This window comes from Mytilus trossulus, chromosome 6, assembly GCF_036588685.1.
Source record: "Mytilus trossulus isolate FHL-02 chromosome 6, PNRI_Mtr1.1.1.hap1, whole genome shotgun sequence".
NCBI lineage: Eukaryota > Metazoa > Mollusca > Bivalvia > Mytilida > Mytilidae > Mytilus > Mytilus trossulus.
The window spans coordinates 64711927-64730896 of record NC_086378.1 but is presented as its reverse complement, the minus strand read 5'-3'; the positions used below and the strand labels follow the sequence as shown (position 1 = coordinate 64730896).

General features: G+C 31.0%; 1 protein-coding gene across 1 annotated transcript; it reads right to left on the bottom strand.

Moving 5' to 3' along the window:
* Positions 1 to 371: 371 nt before the first annotated feature.
* On the bottom strand, positions 372 to 1334 carry LOC134722907 (uncharacterized). The gene is made up of 2 exons (XM_063586541.1): positions 1223 to 1334; positions 372 to 730 (listed from the first exon to the last, which is right to left on the bottom strand). Exons 1-2 carry the CDS (start codon positions 1332 to 1334, stop codon positions 372 to 374), a joined length of 471 nt encoding a protein of 156 aa, XP_063442611.1.
* Between the last annotated feature and the right edge of the window lie 17636 nt (positions 1335 to 18970).

The following is an 18970-nucleotide window of genomic DNA, read 5'->3' as shown; positions in this document are numbered from 1 at the left end:
TTGAATTATTCAGTGAGAGAACATCATCTTTATAGCGGGAAGTAAAGTTAAAGGGTATTGCTAATTTCTCATTTTTCCTTCTTTGAAGTTCCTGTATCAAGTCAACCTCATAATAATAAAGAAACAAATCGGCAAAATGAGGACACGATTCATTATCATTGAAATGTCGACAGTCTGTTGAAAAACACCTCGACCAAACGTAACAAATATGTTGTCTATTAATAAACAACAAACAAATTGCATATGTAAGCTTATTACTCATTTAAAAAGTATAACTATAATAAAATGGTAAACTTTATTTAAAAGCATTCACTAATCTTTTTTTTTTGGCCGGAATGCAACATTTTTAAAAACTTCATGTTACATCTGAATCAAGGTAACTTAACTACAGTGAAAGTGTTATAAACATCAAAGAGAATCGATGCCGCGTTGGTCATCTGTACCCAAATCTCATCATCCACTGCCAGTTGCATGCAGACAGTTTGGGTTGCCATATCATATCGGTTACCAGTATATAGCCACACATAAATAGCTCCATTCTTCCTAAGAGTCGTGTGAGCGGCAACAGTACCTGACATCATGGTAACAGACACCAAGTAATTACCAGCCACGGTAGCTTTATATTTTCCAGCATTATAATTATTATCCGGACAAAGAATTCGGCTGTATAAGATTACTGCATCTTTCGCATATGAATTCGAACCACTGGGTAGTGTCGCTGTTACTCCCGCTGTAAAACATAAAATAAAGGAATTTAAAAATGTATAATATAAACATAAACATACACCGTTTATAGACAATGTAAAATGAACATTCATTGCTTAATCTCTTGCATAATTTTTTCTGCAGTCAGCTGTTTTTGTAACGAATCATCGATACAAATAAGTTTTTGCTTGCATTAACTGACGGTCACCTGAACTCATTTCACTAATTAACTGAACGCTGATGATTTAATTTTTTTTCTTCAAAGAATTATGTTATGTATTTCGGTCTCGTTTGGTCTCGTTTGGTTGTATTGGGGAAGACGTTTTTTTTGGACTTAACTTCATCTACTTTAAAATGTTTCAGCATTCCTAATGAAGGTCATGCTACTTATTTAAACATGATAATTTTATCTTCATGTAGTCTGATTCAACATCCTATTTTTTCAACGCTATCGCATGTGACATTCTATCAATACAAACAGGGGAGTTTTTGTAACTTAAAATCGTGTTAAGCATACCTCCTGCTACTGGGGCCGGTACTACTGGGCCCGGTACAACTGGGTCCTGACCATTAACCATACTTGTACCAAAGATGAACACAACCAAGATGCAGTTCAAAATATGAGCCATTATCATTGCAATTGACAGTTGGTAACCGTCTCTGCAAAACAATAATTTAATAATACATACGACTTTGTCATATTAAAATGAATTATTATTTACTTCACCGTGATTCAAAACACCAAATAGGTATATGTTTTACATAACTACACATATCTTATTCAGTAGAATAGTATCAACAACAAAAAAATCACAAATGAATAATACGAAATGTTGTCTAGTTGAAGGTAGGTGATCAAAGGTTGTGTATTGAAGCAACATTTTTTAGATTGATGGTCAATAAATCGGTCTCGTAAAGAAGTGTGGTAGTAAGTTAAACTTTTGATATTATAATATCTTTATATTTTTTTTTGGTATTTGATTGATGATGACAAAAAAAATCCATAATTAAGTTATGAAGCTGTCTGATTCCTTTCACGGATTTGGCTATACTTTTTGGACCTTTTAGAATATAGGTCTTCATCTTTAATATAAGCTTTGGATTTCAAATATTTTGGCCACGAGCATCACTGAAGTGACATGTATTGTCGAAATAAGCATATGGTGAAAGAAAATTGGTCCCGTAAATTTTATAACTACCACTGGGTCGATGCCTCTGCTGGTGGACTATTAGTTCCCGAAGGTATCACCAGCCCAGTAGCCAGTACTTCGGTACTGGCATGAAAATACGGAGTTTTTGTGTTATTAAAATTTGCTGTTACAAAATATAAGAAATTATTATAAATTAAGGAATGTATCTCCCTCATGCAAAGCTCTGATTCCTTTCATGGATTTGGCTATACTTTTTTGACCTTTTGGATTATAGCTCTTCATCTTTTATGTAAGCTTTGGATTTCAAATATTTTGGCCACGAGCATCACTGAAGAAAAATGTATTGTCGAAATGCGCATCTGGTGCAAGAAAATCGGTACCGTTAATGTTATTATAGTTATACATATACACAGAAAAGCTTCAATTGCATAGTACTGGAAATCACGTGAACGACATACATATATTGAATTATTTAAATATTTTTTTTTTAACAGGGACCAAAATGGCAAGAACAGAATCTGAGAGTGAAATGGTGACATGGACATTATTTTATATAATGTTATTGTCAAAACGGATACGACAACAAGCATGGACACTATACTATTTGATATATTATCCACAGACAGTTTATCTGACAAATTGAACATAGGACTGTATTTGAATTAAGTATCTTGAGTACTTTATAACTACTTTTTTTTTTAAATGTGTATCTCAAAGCAGTGTTGTGTTTCACAGTTCCCTAAGGTCTGTCAGAATCCGCTTATTTGGAATACAATCGCAGGCGTATGCTCATATTCTGCTCATAAATATATAATTATTCTCTGAACTACGAATAAACCACGTCACCAACATAGGAATTTGTGAATATTTTGTTAATGAAATAAACCTATCTTATGTACATAAAGGCAACAGTAGTATACCGCTGTTCAAAACTCATCAATCCATGGACAAAAAACAAAATCGGGGTAACAAACCAAAACCGAGCGAAACGCATTAAATATAAGAGGAGAACAACGACACAACACCGAAACGCAACACACACAGAAACTGATCAATCATTAGACAAAACACCACGAGAATAACAAATATAACATGAAAACTAAATACATGAATTTGGGATAGACAAGTACCGTGCCACGTCTTATCTCATTATCTCAAAAATAAGAGAAAACACAAACGACTCAACGTTAAAATGCAACACACAGAGAAACGAACAATAATATAACAATGACTATCTTCCTGACTTGGTACAGGACACTTTTTAAAGGGGAATAAAAGTGGTGGGTTAAACCTGGTTTTATGGCATGCCAAACCTCTCACTTTAATGGCAAAGTTAAATATAATATTGAAATGACAACATAATATTACAGGACTACAATACAAATAAATAGGAGAACATATTAGACAAAGAAAAACATGATTTACAGATAACAAAAAGCATCAGGTTTAAAATTCAATACGCCAAAAACGCGCCTTGTCCACACAAGACTCACCAGTGACGCCCAGATATAAAAGATCGAAAGTGAAAAAAGTACAAAGTTGTACAGCACTGAAGATCAAAAGTTGAAAAGGTTTCGCCAAATACGGCATTGTGTTTATGCCCGGGATAAGAACATTCTTATTATATAGAACAATTCATGCTATTGCAAACAGTAAATTTTATCAAATGAATATGAAAGAGATATACATAAAGAAACTGAAGTATTAAAAATTACAGAAAACTAAACCTGAATACATAACGCCTAGATATAAAAGATTGAACGTGAAAAAGGTACAAAGTTGTACAGCACTGAAGATCAAAAGTTGAAAAGGTTTTGACAAACACGGCATTGTTTTTATGCACGGGATAAGAACATCCTTATAATATAGAACACTTAATGCTATTGCAACCAGTAAATTTTAACAAATGAATATGAAAGCGATATACATAATGAAACTGAAATATTAACTAATTACAGAAAACTAAACCCAAGTTTATCACAAAATAGACACACATCCGAATCAGTTCAGGCGTCAACATTTGCTCTGCAGATTTAATAATTTATTGCTGTTACTGGCGTTTGCCCCACCCCCTCCCCTCAATATTTTAAATAAAATCAATAAGTATTTTGCGATAATGTTCAGAACTGAAAGAGGAAACTTTCCCTTTTTTCAAACTGAAGGTACTAGTGAAAAAAATCTATTTTACTTGAAAAAATATTTCTTCACAGAAAAGTGCTTTGTTCAAAAATGATTTATTGATTTTTATTTTGAAATAAAACAAATCAATATTCATGATCGTTAAAAAAATTCAGAGGCGGATATCTTTCACAAAATGAGACTGGGCTTCAACCTTGGAACAATTCATGTTTCAATCAATGTGCTAACAGTATTCCATTATTTTCGCTCAACACACTTTTTAAGCAATTTATTTCACGAAAGCATCAAGAGAAAATGGAAAATTCATGTTGTAATCATGTGGACAACCATAAGTTTACTATTGCATGTCCATTTTAGCCATGAACAGCTTTAAAACATACTGGAAGTATGAGTGGGTTTTCTTCTAAAACAATGTACAATGTGTAAGAACAAAGTCTGCCATTCATAAAAAAAAGTCAGTCTTTAAAGTTTAATAAATATAAATGTAAGAATGATTTTGATATATAATTTATATTCTATAATACTTTAATTCATACCGCATAGCACTGTTTATACCGCGCCTTTAGTATTTTGATAGATTCTATTGTAATACTTTTAACTTACCTGGTCTTAAAATTTTCCTCAGTTGATAAATCTGCTCCTGTGGGAACTTGTCATTGACTGAGAAGATCATTCAGTTCTATAGCCATGTACACAGCAGTTTGAGCAACATATTGCGATTACCACGTTGATATTTTAAATGATTTGCTTGCAGATTTTGTGTTTTAGTAGGCGGTTAGTAAATGTATGATTCATTGAATAATATTAGGATTATAATCGTGTACATTTATCTTTGTATTGCTCATTATATTAGGATATGGCCTTATTCGATCATATGTGAGTGTATGGGGGTGGTCTCCCCTTTTTCGTGTGTGTTTATTTTTTTCTATTATAACTGATATCTTCCTTTCCATAGCTGACTACTCGTACATCTGAACATCTATTGTGGTTTTGTTATGATATCAAATGTGCATAAAACATATAAAGGAACTTTCTAAACGGTTGCCATAACTTTTAAATTTAATTTTTGCTGGTTCTGTTTATATATACATGATATAAGAAATGTGTATCGATATACACGAAATTTGAACAAAAGTTGTTTTAATCATTTGGAAACCTACGATATCATAAACGGCACCAATTCAGGTTTAGATAATTTTATAACCATGCCGGTTTTATTTGTATATTTTTTCATACTAAGATTTCATTTTCTTATATTATGCGAACATTGAATATATTTTCTCAATGAAAATATAAATTTGCTATACACTTCTCCTCAATCTTTGCATCAGGAGAATTTCAAAAGGATTTTGAAAGGTTTGAAATATCTATAGACTTGTTTTGTTCTAAGGATCAACATAACGATTAGTTTCATTAGTATTTGTCCTTGTTTTTGGCCTTATAAAAGCAACATTATATCAACGACTTTCATGTTCTCACTATCTGAGACATTAAACGACTCTAATGATCTCACTATCTTCGACCTTAAAACGACTCTCTCATGTTCCTACTATCTGAGACCTTATAATGACTCTATTGTTCTCACTATCAGAACCATTATAACGGCTCTCATGTTCTCAATATCTGAGGCCTTAAAACGGCTCTCGTGTTCTACCTGTCTTGGACATTAAAACGACTCTCATGTTTTTACTATCTGAGACCTTAAAATGACTCTCATGTTCTTTTGATTGATTGATTATTGGTTGCTTAACAGCCAGTTGCAATTATTTCATGTTCGTTCAGGACGAGAACAAATTAACAAAAAATACATAAGTAGGTTATATCAATTACCATCGGTACTTTTGCAAGATAATTCCAGATACATCCTGCAAAACACAATACTTCAACAAACAAAAAATATCCCATTGAAGCAACTATCCCTCATAAAACAGCATTCCAGGATACCTTAAAGTACATTGAGTGTATTATAAAAGTACCAGTAAAATACTTTTCAGTGTCAATGACTGATCTGAATTTTGTTACGAAATTAACATACGAAATAATATATACAACTGGGATTGGTTTTATTATCACATGTTCTGTAACACATTTGAGAGTAATAACGTTGATTATTCATTTTCTTTGCAAAATTTGCTAAAAAGTACAAAATATCAATTTGGTTTTTTTTTTATAAAAAATAGGTTGAGGTAGTAACAAAGGGGAAAGGGACATATTACCTTTATTGATTTTGCTATGTGAATTTTTGTCAATGCATTTACTTGTGATGGCCTTATCAAATGACAAGGTACAACAAGCACAAGAGAACAGCCTCCAATTATTATTCAAATCAAAAGTGATAAGCCACAAACCATAATACTATATTTTAAAGTTTTAACCCTTTACTGGTATTTATCCATAGATTTGTGAAATTTCTCTGATCTGATTTATTTTCCTTTTCTGAATTTAATTGTTATACACATGTCAATTGAGACATTTCATTTTTTGACATTGACTTGTGATATTTGACATAAGGTGTATAGCCATGAGATATCAGTTTATATCATTTTTGCTGTTGATATTTTTAAGGTCAAAATAATTGATGTTTTTTTTTTCTTAACCTTCAATGTTCAAGGTTAATTAATTCGGTTAAATATATTTACAGGTTTTTCAACTGCCCCGAAAGAAAACTTCCATGATGTCAAATTCGCGTTATATAATGAATAGTTTATTATCTACAAAATATCTGTTTTTCGACAGAAGAAAAAAAAACAATACTTCATTTCGAAACCTATGATGTGGCATTATTACACTCGCTGAGCTGGATGTTTAAAAGAAGAACACATATTTTAATGTCTAAGTTATGACAAATTTCAATTAATGATTTAACATGTTAAGTTGACAAAAATTCGGATGTTCACATGGGTTTAAATCAAGAACATCTATTTAAAATTGATTCAAAGTTTTCTATCTTATTTTTTTGGTTTTAGACAAGGCAAGACACTATCAAGATTATTTATAACAGGATATGTTGAATAAGTTGTGAACCACAAGCCCACGTCCAAGGCAATACTGGTAGAAACCCAAGGGATATTACTCTGTTTGTTCTTGATTTGGGCATGATCATAAGACTATGTATCGATATACACGAATTTGAACAAAAGTTGATTTAATCATTTGGAAACCTAGGATATCATACACGGCACCAATTCAGGTTTAGATAATTATCTGAGACCTTAAAACGACTCTAATGTTCTCACTATCTGAGACCTTAACACGACTTTCATGTTGTCACTATCTGAGACCTTAAAACGACTCTCATGTTCTCACTATCTAAGGCCTTAAAAAGACTCTCCTGTTCTCACTATCTAAGGCCTTAAAACGGCTATCGTGTTCTACTTATCTGGAACCTTAACACGACTCTCATGTTTTTACTATCTGAGACCTTAAAACGACTCTCACGTTTTGATTGATTGATTATTACTTGCTTAACGGCCAGTTGCATTTGTTTCATGTATGTTCAGGACGAGAACAAATTAACACAATAAAATTAAGTAGGTTATATCAATTACCATCGGTACTTTTGCAATATAATTTCAGATACATCCTGCTAAAAACAATACTTCAACAAACCAAAAATATCCCATTGAAGCAACTACCCTCATCAAACAGCATTCCAGGATACCTTAAAGTACATTGAGTGTAACATAAAAGTACCAATAAAATACTTTTCAATGTCAATGACTGATCTGAATTTTGTTACGAAATTAACATACGAAATAATATATACATCTGGGATTGGTTTTATTATCACATGTTCTGTAACACATTTGAGATTAATAACGTTGATTATTCATTTTCTTTGCAAAATTTGCTTAAAAGTACAAAATATCAATTTGGGCTTTTTTAAATAAAAAAATATATGTTGAGGTAGTAACAAAGGGGAAAGGGACAAATTACCTTTATTAATTTTGCTATGTGAATTTTTGTCAATGCATTTACTTGTGATGGCCTTATCAAATGACAAGGTACAACAAGCACAAGAGAACAGCCTCCAATTTTTATTCAAATCAAAAGTGATAAGCCACAAACCATTATACTATATTTTAAAGTTTTAACCCTTTACCGGTGTACATCCATAGATTTGTCAAATTTCTCTGATCTGATTTATTTTCCTTTTTCTGAATTTAATTGTTATACACATGTCAATTGAGACGCTTCATTTTTTGACATTGACTTGTGATATTTGACATAAGGTGTATAGCCATGAGATATCAGTTTATATCATTTTTGCCGTTGATATTAAGGTCAAAATAATTGATGGTATTTTTTCTTAACCTTCAATGTTCAAGGTTAATTAATTCGGTTAAATATTTCAAACCCTAAATCTATATATATTTACAGGGTTTTCAACTACCCCGAAAGAAAACTTCCATGATGTCAAATTCACGTTATACATGTTATATAATGAACAGTTTATTATCTGCAAACTATCTGTTTTTCCACAGAAGAAAAAAATAAACAATACTTCATTTCGAAACCCATGATGAAGCATTATTACACTAGCTGAGCTGGATGTTTAAAATAAGAAAACATATTTTAATGTCTAAGTTATGACAAATTTCTATTAATGATTAAACATGTTAAGTTGACAAAAATTAAGATGTTCAAATGGGTTTTAATCAAGAACATCTATTTAAATGTAATTTAAAGTTTTATATACTAATTATTTGGCTTTAGACAAGGCAAGACACAATCAAGATGATTTATAACAGAATATGATGAATTAGTTGAAAACCACAAGCTCACGTCCAAGGAAATACTGGTAGAAAACCAAGTGATATTACTCTATTTGTTCTTGATTTGGGCATGACCATAAGACTGTGTATCGATATACACGAAATTTGAACAAAAGTTGTTTTAATCATTTGGAAACCTAGGATATCATAAACGGCACCAATTCAGGTTTAGATAATTTTATAACCATGCGGGTTTTATTTGTATATCATTTCATACTAAGATTTCATTTCAATATATTAAGCGAACATTGAGTATATATATTTCCTCTAGACTACTACTCAATCTTTGAATGAGGAGAATTTTAAAAGGATTTTGAAAGGTTTGAAATATCTATTGACTTGTTTTGTTCTAAGGATAAACATAACAATTTGTTTCGTTGCTATTCGTCCTTATTTTTTGGCCTTATAAAAGCAAACATTATATCAACGACTTTCATGTTCTCAATATCTGAGACCTTAACACGACTTTCATGTTCTCACTATCTGAGACCTTAAAACGACTCTCATGTTCTCACTATCTGAGACCTTAAAACGACTTGTTCTCACTATCTGAGACCTTAATACGATTCTCCTGTTCTCACTATCTGAGACCTTAACACGACTCTCACGTTCTCACTATCTGAGACCTTAAAACGACTCTCATGTTTTTACTATCTGAGACCTTTATACGATTCTCCTGTTCTCACTATCTGAGACCTTAACACGACTCTCACGTTCTCACTATCTGAGACCTTAAAACGACTCTATTGTTCTCACTGTCTAAGACCTTAATACGATTCTCCTGTTCTCACTATCTGAGACCTTAACACGACTCTCACGTTCTCACTATCTGAGACCTTAAAACGACTCTATTGTTCTCACTGTCTGAGACCTTAATACGACTCTCCTGTTCTCACTTTATATGGCCTTAAAACGGCTCTCGTGTTCTACCTATTTGGAACTTTAAAACGACGTTCATGTTTGTACTATCTGAGACCTTAAAACGACTCTCACGTTCTTTTGATTGATTGATTATTGTTTGCTGAACGGTCAGTTGCAATTGTTTCATGCATGTCCAGGACGAGAACAAGTTAACAAAATAAAATTAGGTAGGTTATATCAATTTCCATCGGTACTTTTCCAATATAATTTCGAATACAGCCTGCAAGAAACAATACTTCAACAAACAAAAAATCTCCCGTTGAAGCAACTACCCCTCATAAAACAGCATTCCAGGATACCTTAAAGTATATTGAGTGTATCATAAAAGTACCAGTAACATACTTTCAGTGACAATGACTGATCTGAATTTTGTTACGAAATTAACATACGAAATAATATATACAACTGGGATTGGTTTTATGATCACATGTTCTGTAACACATTTGACAGTTATAACGTTAATTATTCATTTTCTTTGCAAAATTTGCTAAAAAGTACAAAATATCCATAGTGTTTTTTTTAATAAAATAATATATGGTGAAGTAGTAACAAAGGGGAAAGGGACATATTACCTTTATTGATAATTTTATGTGAATTTTTGCCAATGCATTTACTTGTGATGACCATATCAAATGACAAGGTACAACCGGCACAAGAGAACAGCCTCTAATTTTTATTCAACTCATAAGTGATAAGTCACAAACCATAATACTATACTTTAAAGTTTAAACCCTTTACTGGTATACATTCATAGATTTGTTAAATTTCTCTGATCTGATTTATCTTCTTTTTCTGAATTTTATTGTTATACACTAGTCAAGTACGACGTTTCAGTTTTTGACACTGACCTGTGATATTTGGTATAAGGTGTATAGCCATGAGATATCAGTTTTTATCATATACTTGTATACATTATTACTAAAATTTTACAGTTCAATAACATTTGAAAATATCAAAAGGCTATGAAAGGATTACTAGGTTTATTGACCAGATTCTTAAGAATTTCCATAGCGGGCTGATAAAGGTACCTTTATTGACTGCTTCCGGAATGTTATCACATGCCTTTCCGTTAATTTCCGTGACGTTTATCACATGCAACTTCGTGCATTTCCGGAAATTTGATTGAAAACGACAACAGAACGCGGAAAACGGCAAGTGATCAGACTTTTCCCAAAATAGTTGAGGAGCATACATGAATTAAGTTAAAGTTGATTTGAAAGATATAAATGAGGTGACAATATTAATAAAGAACATGACAAAACAATTAAAATGCTTGTTATATCAATAAAACAATTAAAGAAAAGAATTTGCTTTGGTTGTCTGAAAATATTTTTTGAAAGTGCAAAGACAAATTAAGTTTTAATAGTTCTTGTCTGAATATCTTCTGCTGAAGTATATGATAAAAAGATAATTACATGTCATTTTTCATATCAGACCTTTTATCGGCCCTCGTTCATGATATCAGCCCTCGAGCCTTCGGCTCTTGGGCTGATATCACAACCTTGGGCCGATAAAGGGTTTGATATGAAAAATGCCATGTAATAATCTATACATATCAATTTTTACCGTTGATCATCAGGTCAAAATAATTGATGTTTGTTTTCTTAACCTTCGATGTCCAAGGCTAAATAATTGAGTTGAATATTTCAAACCCTAAAGCTATAAATATTTTTACAAGTCTTTCAACTGCCCCGAAAGAATAAATGCATGATGTGAAATTAACGTTATATAAAGAATAGTTTGTTATCTGCAAAATATCTGTTTTCGACAGAAGAAAAAAATAAACAATACTTCATTTCGAAACCTATGATGTAGCATTATAACACTCTCTGAGCTGGATGTTTTCAATAAGAAAACCTATTTCAATGTCTAAGTTATGACATATTTCAATTAATGCTTAAACATATTAAGTTTGACAAAGATTCGGATGTTCAAGTGGGTTTTAATCAAGAACATCTATTTAAATTTAATTCAAAGTTGTATATACTAATTATTTGGTTTTGGACAAGGCAAGACACAATCAAGATGATTTAGAACAGGATCTGTTGAACTAGTTGTGAACCACAAGACCACATCCAAGGCAATAATGGAAGAAAAGCAAGTGATATTACTCTATTTATTCTTGATTTGGGCATGACCATAAGACTGTGAATCGATATTCACGAAACTTGAAAAAAAAATTGTTTTAATCATTTGGAAACCTAAGATCTCATTAACGGCACCAATTCAGGTTTAGATTGAACATTGAATATACATATTCCCTCAATGAAAATATAGATTTGCTATAGACTACTACTCAATCTTTGAATCAGGAGAATTTTAAAAGGTTTTTGAAAGGTTTCAAATATCTATAGACTTGTTTTGTTCTAAGGATAAACATAACAATTTGTTTCGTTGGTATTCGTCCTTATTTTTGGCCTTATAAAAGCAAACATTATATCAACAACTTTTATGTTCTCACTATCTGAGACCTTAAAACGACCTTCATGTTCTCACTATCAGAGACCTTAACACAACTCATATGTTCACACTATCTGATGCCTTAAAACGACCTTCATGTTCTCACTATCTGAGACCTTATAACGACTCTCATGTTCTCACTATCTGAGACCTTATAACGACTCTCATGTTTTAACTATCTGAGACCTTAAAACGACTCTAATGTTCTAACTATCTGAGGCCTTAAAACGGCTCTCGTGTTTTACCTATCTGGGACCTGAACACGACTCTCATGTTTTTACTATCTAAGACCTTAAAACGACTCTCACGTTTTGATTGATTGGTTATTGCTTGCTCAACGGCCAGTTGCAATTGTTTCATGTATGTTCAGGACGAGAACAAATCAACAAAAAATAAATAAATAGGAATTATCAATTACCATCGGTACTTTTGCAAGATACTTCAGATACATCCTGCAAGAGACAATACTTCAACAAACAAAAAATCTCCCATTGAAGCAACTACCCCTCATAAAACAGCATTCAGGGATACCTTAAAGTACATGCAGTGTACCATAAAAATACCAGTAAAATACTTTTCAATGTCAATGACTGATCTGAATTTTGTGACGAAATTAACATACGAAATAATTTATACAACTGGGATTGGTTTTATGATCACATGTTCTGTAACACATTTGAGATTAATAACGTTGATTATGCATTTTCTTTGCAAAATTTGCTGAAAAGTACAAAATATCAATTGTTTTTTTTTTAATAAAATAATATATGGTGAAGTAGTAACAAAGGGGAAAGGGACATATTACCTTTTTGATATTTCTATGTGAATTTTTGCCAATACATTTACTTGTGATGACATTATCAAATGACAAGGTACACATGCACAAGAGAACATCCTCTAATTTTTATCCAACTCAAAAGTTACAAGCCACAAACCATAATACTATATTTTAAAGTTTTAACCCTTTACTGGTAAACATCCATAGATTTGTCAAATTTCTCTGATCTGATTTATCTTCCTTTTCTGAGTTTTATTGTTATACACATGTCAAATACGACGTTTCAGTTTTTGACATTGACCTGTGATATTTGGCATTAGGTGTAAAACCAAGAGATATCAGTTTATATCAATTTTTACCGTTGATCTTAAGGTCAAAATAATTGAATTTATTTTTCATGACCTACGATGTTCAAGGTTAAATTATTGAGTTAAATATTTCCAACCCTAAAGCTATATATATTTACAGGTCTTTCAACTGCCCCGAAAAAATGCTTCCATGATGTCATATTCACGTTATATAATGAATAAATTATTATTTGCAAAATATCTGGTTTTCGACAGAAGAAAAAAAATAAACAATACTTCATTTCGAAACCACTGATGTAGCATTATTACACTTTCTGAGCTGGATGTTTTAAATAAGAAAAGATATGTCAATGTCTAAGTTATGGCGCGTCTGGCGTATAAAATTATAATCCTGGTACTTTTGATAACTATTATGACAAATTTCAATTAATGATTAAACATATTAGGTTTAAAACATTCGGATGTTCAAATGTGTTTTAATCAAGAACATCTATTTAAATTTGATTCAAATTTTTATATACTATTTTTTTGGTTTTTGACAAGGCAAGACACAATCAAGATGATCTATAACAGGATCTGTTGAATTAGTTGTGAACCACAAGATCACGTCCAATGCAATACTGGTAGAAAACCAATTGATATTACACTATTTGTTCTTGATTTGGGCATGACTATGATTTTCACAGGATTTCGAAATTCAGCCAGCTGCCAAACATAAAAAGAATATTAACTTAGGAAAAGTGATTCAAAAGCCAATGAACAATTTGCATTCAGCGTACAATTGTTGCTGTATTTTTATTTTTTTTAACTTATCAGCTCTACGAATACTGTAAAGTACGTTATTGAAAAACAAGTAAAAAACTTTGAAAAGTCATTGACTTGATTGTTGTTTGCTTAACGCTGCATTTGCAATAAAAGGCTATATCGCGGCGAGAGCTAATTCGAATATTTTTACAACTTAGAGCATATTTTAAAAATAAGACAAAGGTCCTCTATTATACTAAAATTCTAGACTTTAGCAAATTGAGTATTTACAAATAAAAATCAACATCAAGATAACGTGATGAAAATTAAAAAACGACTTAAATATAATAACATTTTTATATTCCATAATAAATTCCAATTTCTTCTAAAAATGCAACAATATTTGTAAATGGAACATAATGGAATAAACCATACATATTATTAACATTGAAATGCTTCTCACGAATATCAGCAAAGTCAATACAATTAATTAAAACATGTTTTATAGTATACTTGCAGTTGCAAGGTACACATTGGGGTTCATCTTCATGTTTTAAAAGATACTCGTGTGTAATTCTAGTATGACCAATACGACATCTAGAAATAACACACTGATCTTTTCTGCACATAAAATTATTAAAAGGTTTGTCTAGAACACAGGCACCTTTGATAAGCAAGGACGGTAATTTCATCAGGAAAACAAATCTCCAATATATGTAGGATTTCCAGGATCCGTATTCATGTTTTGGCAGCAGAGCTTACTAGTTTAAAGTAAGTGGTGTTTCTATGTTGAAAACTTTGATGTCCCTGTTTCACAAAGACATTTTAAGCCGAGTTATTATAACTGTAACATCGACCTAGATATTAACCTTGAGATTTATTATCAATATGGATAAATTACCTGTTTATTTGATGAAGTCTATAGAAAATGCATGTAGTATATTTGACAATTTAACATTCACAATACACGGGGATGAAAGTAAAGCACGAATATCAATAATGTTCGGACAAAGTGATAATAAACAAAGTAAACGAAAATCAAAATCTACGGAACACCGAAATAACAAAAGAATGGCTGAATATATTAAAAAAATTACAAAAGTAGATGCAAGTCAAGATAGCAATAAAAGTATTTTACAAGAAACTGTCAATATCGATGATGATCAATTAATTGAAAATGAAACTGCAAATATAAGGAGCGCAAAAACTAACACTATAGTAGAGAATGGTGACCTTACATTACAGGAAAAGAATGCAGTTTTTTCAAACATACATTCCAAAAAAGTTGAATTGGAAGATTTAAACAAAGTAACAAAACAACAGGAAATTAGTGAGCATCAATTATTCGAAACTATGATAACAGATGATAACGATACAACAATACCAACTCGAAATGAAAATCCAGAGCAGTCATATGAATCTGATAAAAATGATGATGGAGATGATGATGATGATGATGATGATGACGACGACAATGATGATGATAATGATACTGATGATGACGACGACGATGAAGACGATGATGATGATGAAGATGACGACGATGGTCATAATGATGATATAATTGCAGTTGAAATCGACGATATCATTTCAAAAGCGGTGATAAAGAAAAGTAGACTGTTTTCTGATAAATTCATCGCGAAATTGAAAGGAACCGGAAATATTATAAAATATGATCGAGGATCTGATAAAGTAGAACAAGTGAATCCAAATGATGTAGATTATCAAATATATAAGAAAAATGTAGAACATGACTTTATGGACGTGAGAACTTATGGATTCCGTCCGAATGATACTAACGATAAACTTTTGTTGATGGCTAAATTTGCTTTTGACAAAAAACTGTTCGTTTGTATGAAATGATTGATGTTTATAGCAGATAAATTTAAAATTTTGAGAATATTGATTTCCATGCTTTCGAATAACTTTCTTTTCTGTAATATTTCAACTAACAAGTCTTTTAGTAAACAGCTTAGAATGTAAAAAAAAGTTGATATGTGACGGAATTGGAAAACCATCTGCATATATATATACAATATTTATGTTCATGCTATAATAACCATTGTGACTGAGAGTAATGTTGTGAAATATGAATTCGATTGATTGTTGTTGTTTTTGAGATAGTTTTTTTTATTAAACTTCTTTTAAATTTAAAGATCAGAAAAAAAAAAGATAAAAATTCTTAATGAAAATGATGTAATGTGTGAGAGTATGTATGTATGTAGTGTTGTTTGGACTATCTTCATAATATTTAAAATATGATGTGTATAACGATTGTATCATGAGTATGTATAGATATGAATGATGAATAAAAAATATAATCTTTAAAAAAAAAAAAAAAAAGGTTTGTCTAAATTTAGTTTAAAATCATGTAATTTATAATCATCTTTTTTACTCCATTCAATTTTCAATATATTAAAAACATATTCTCTTATATTAGATTTAAAATCAGTATATGGTATATCACAGTTAGGTAAAGGGTCACCCAGGGCATTCTTTGCCTAAAAGTCTACAGCTGTGTTTGCCAGGATTCCAAAATGACTCGGAACCCATAGAAATATTATGTTTTTCAGAAGATTTTTTTAATTCCTCCTTACATATAAACTTTGAGAATTGTTGCCTTTATAATTTTAGTATTTTGTATAGCTTGTAAGCATGAAAGTGAATCAGAACAAATAATAAATTTGAATTTATCTGAAGAAGTAATACATTTCAAAGCCAAAATTAGCCATTGACCTGACTTGCGTTTAGTCATAAGATAAAATAGATATGTACAGCTGGTCTTATAGACGTTTAATCAGTTGAATTATTCATTTTGTGCAACATATTTATGAATAATAACATTGATTACTAATTTGCTAAATATCTAAAACTTGTTTGAAAACTACAATGTTTTTATTAAGTTGAAATTGAGTAAATATAAGTGTCAACTTTTCTAATACTATTTCTAGTCATCTCAATGAATACTAAACACTATATACATAGCCGATAGCCCAGCAATACTGGTGGACAAAATTTATAAATATTTTATTTATATAAATATAAATGATGAAAGACAAGATAAAAAAAAAAAGCATGAGAATCAATTCACAATAAAAAAAAATATCAGTTTTAAAATTTTATATTTATGCCATACGCGAGTTTTGTCTACAACAGACTCTTCAGTGACGCTCGAATATTTTTTGAAAAGGCCAAATAAAGTACGTAGTTAAAGAGCATTGGGGACCAAAAATTCCTAAAAGTTCTTCCAAATACAGCTTAGGTAATCTTTTCCTGAGGAAGAAACTTCATTAGTATTTCTAAAATTAAAAAGTTTTTGTAAACAGCACATTTATAATTATGACCACAATACTGATAATTCATGTCAGACTACTGGCCTGGTGATACCCTTTGACTTTTTAACGGGTTTGTAATAACATGAGCAACACATGGTGCTAGAATGCCAAGTTGTTTGGTTGTTTGTGTGTTGCTGTCATTCTTATGAATGTAAGAAAAAGGTTTAAAAAAAAAGCTCAAAGTTTCAGTTCTTGGTTACTAGTATTTCAAGATAGTGATTTTTTAATATATTCATATTTTTTTTCAAATCAACTTGCATTTGCATAAAACTCTACTGTTTTATCTTTTTTATATTGATCTAACTGAATGCCAGGCTGTTTAGTGCTCTTTTTTTTTTTGCTGTAATTTTTATGGATTTAGTTAATAGGTTAAAAAAACTACAATTTTATGTTTAGACCAAGTTCAGATGGTCACTTTCATTTTTTCTAGAAGTTTTTCAAATCAACTTAGATTTTCATATAACTGTATAGCTATCTCATTTATATATTGATCCTACAGAATGTCAGGTTGTTTTATAGTTTGGTGTTAAGCTGTCAAATTTAGGGAATTAATTAATAGGCGTAAGCATCAAAGTAAAAAAAAAAGCCGAAAACATGTCTGCCTATTTTTGTTTAAAAAGATCATATTAAATTATTTTTTTGAAAAGTGGAATAGATAACGGGACATGGAACTATAACCATGTTCTGTAATTAGCATAATAATCAGTAATTCAGTATATGATAGTATGTTTACGAGTCCAAGAGTTATTGTCCCTTTATTTAAATATTTCCTTCATTTTAAACCAATATTGCAAATTAGAATCTTAAATCACGTAAATCCAAGGCAAACAATGTGAATTACGCATAAAAATCCATGTATTGAATGCAAATATTATATTGAGGAAGAGACTGTGAAAATGGGTTACGAAGCAACGTAAACCATGATGTTCATTCCCATCATATAACAATATTTTTCCGATGTGTTGGATAACCTTTCTATCCTCGATGATTGCCCATGTAACTTTAAAAAACAAAATATAAACAATCCACTACTCAGAGGATTCATTGAAACTTATTTTTTGTAAATAATAAAAGATAATATTTCGAATTAAAAGCGTTTTTGATGTGTTCTGGTATGAAACACATTTACGTAAAATATAAAGATTGAAATCGTTTTAATAAAATAAATGTACATGAACACTAAATTTCTTTCTTAATTTAAACAATCAGTTAACGCGACAAGTGAACGCGTGTTTACTTCCAAGTGAACATAAATACACTTTCGAAATCTGAAGTAAACGACCATTTGGTCCGAGACCACAATTGTCGTCCCTTGATTTTCGTTGTCCACGAATGTAGACCCTAGTGTTGACAGTGTGTTTCTTGCTATTTTTTTGTATATCCCTTCCAAATGTATTTTTCCATGTCTATGCCTCAAATAGCAACTCAAGGGATGATATGACACTGTCAAAACCAATTGGGTCATGAATTTTAAAGTAAAGTAGTGATTTGGTCCAGTTGAAAAGGGTTCACTTAACATATAATTATCTATATTTTGAGTTAGAGCAAACGAAGTTTTCTATAATTTTGATATAATTTGTCCAAAAGGTAGTTCAATACACTGAAAAAAAAATATTTAGAAAGCGCAGGTGGGATTTTTTAATTTGCATGTATT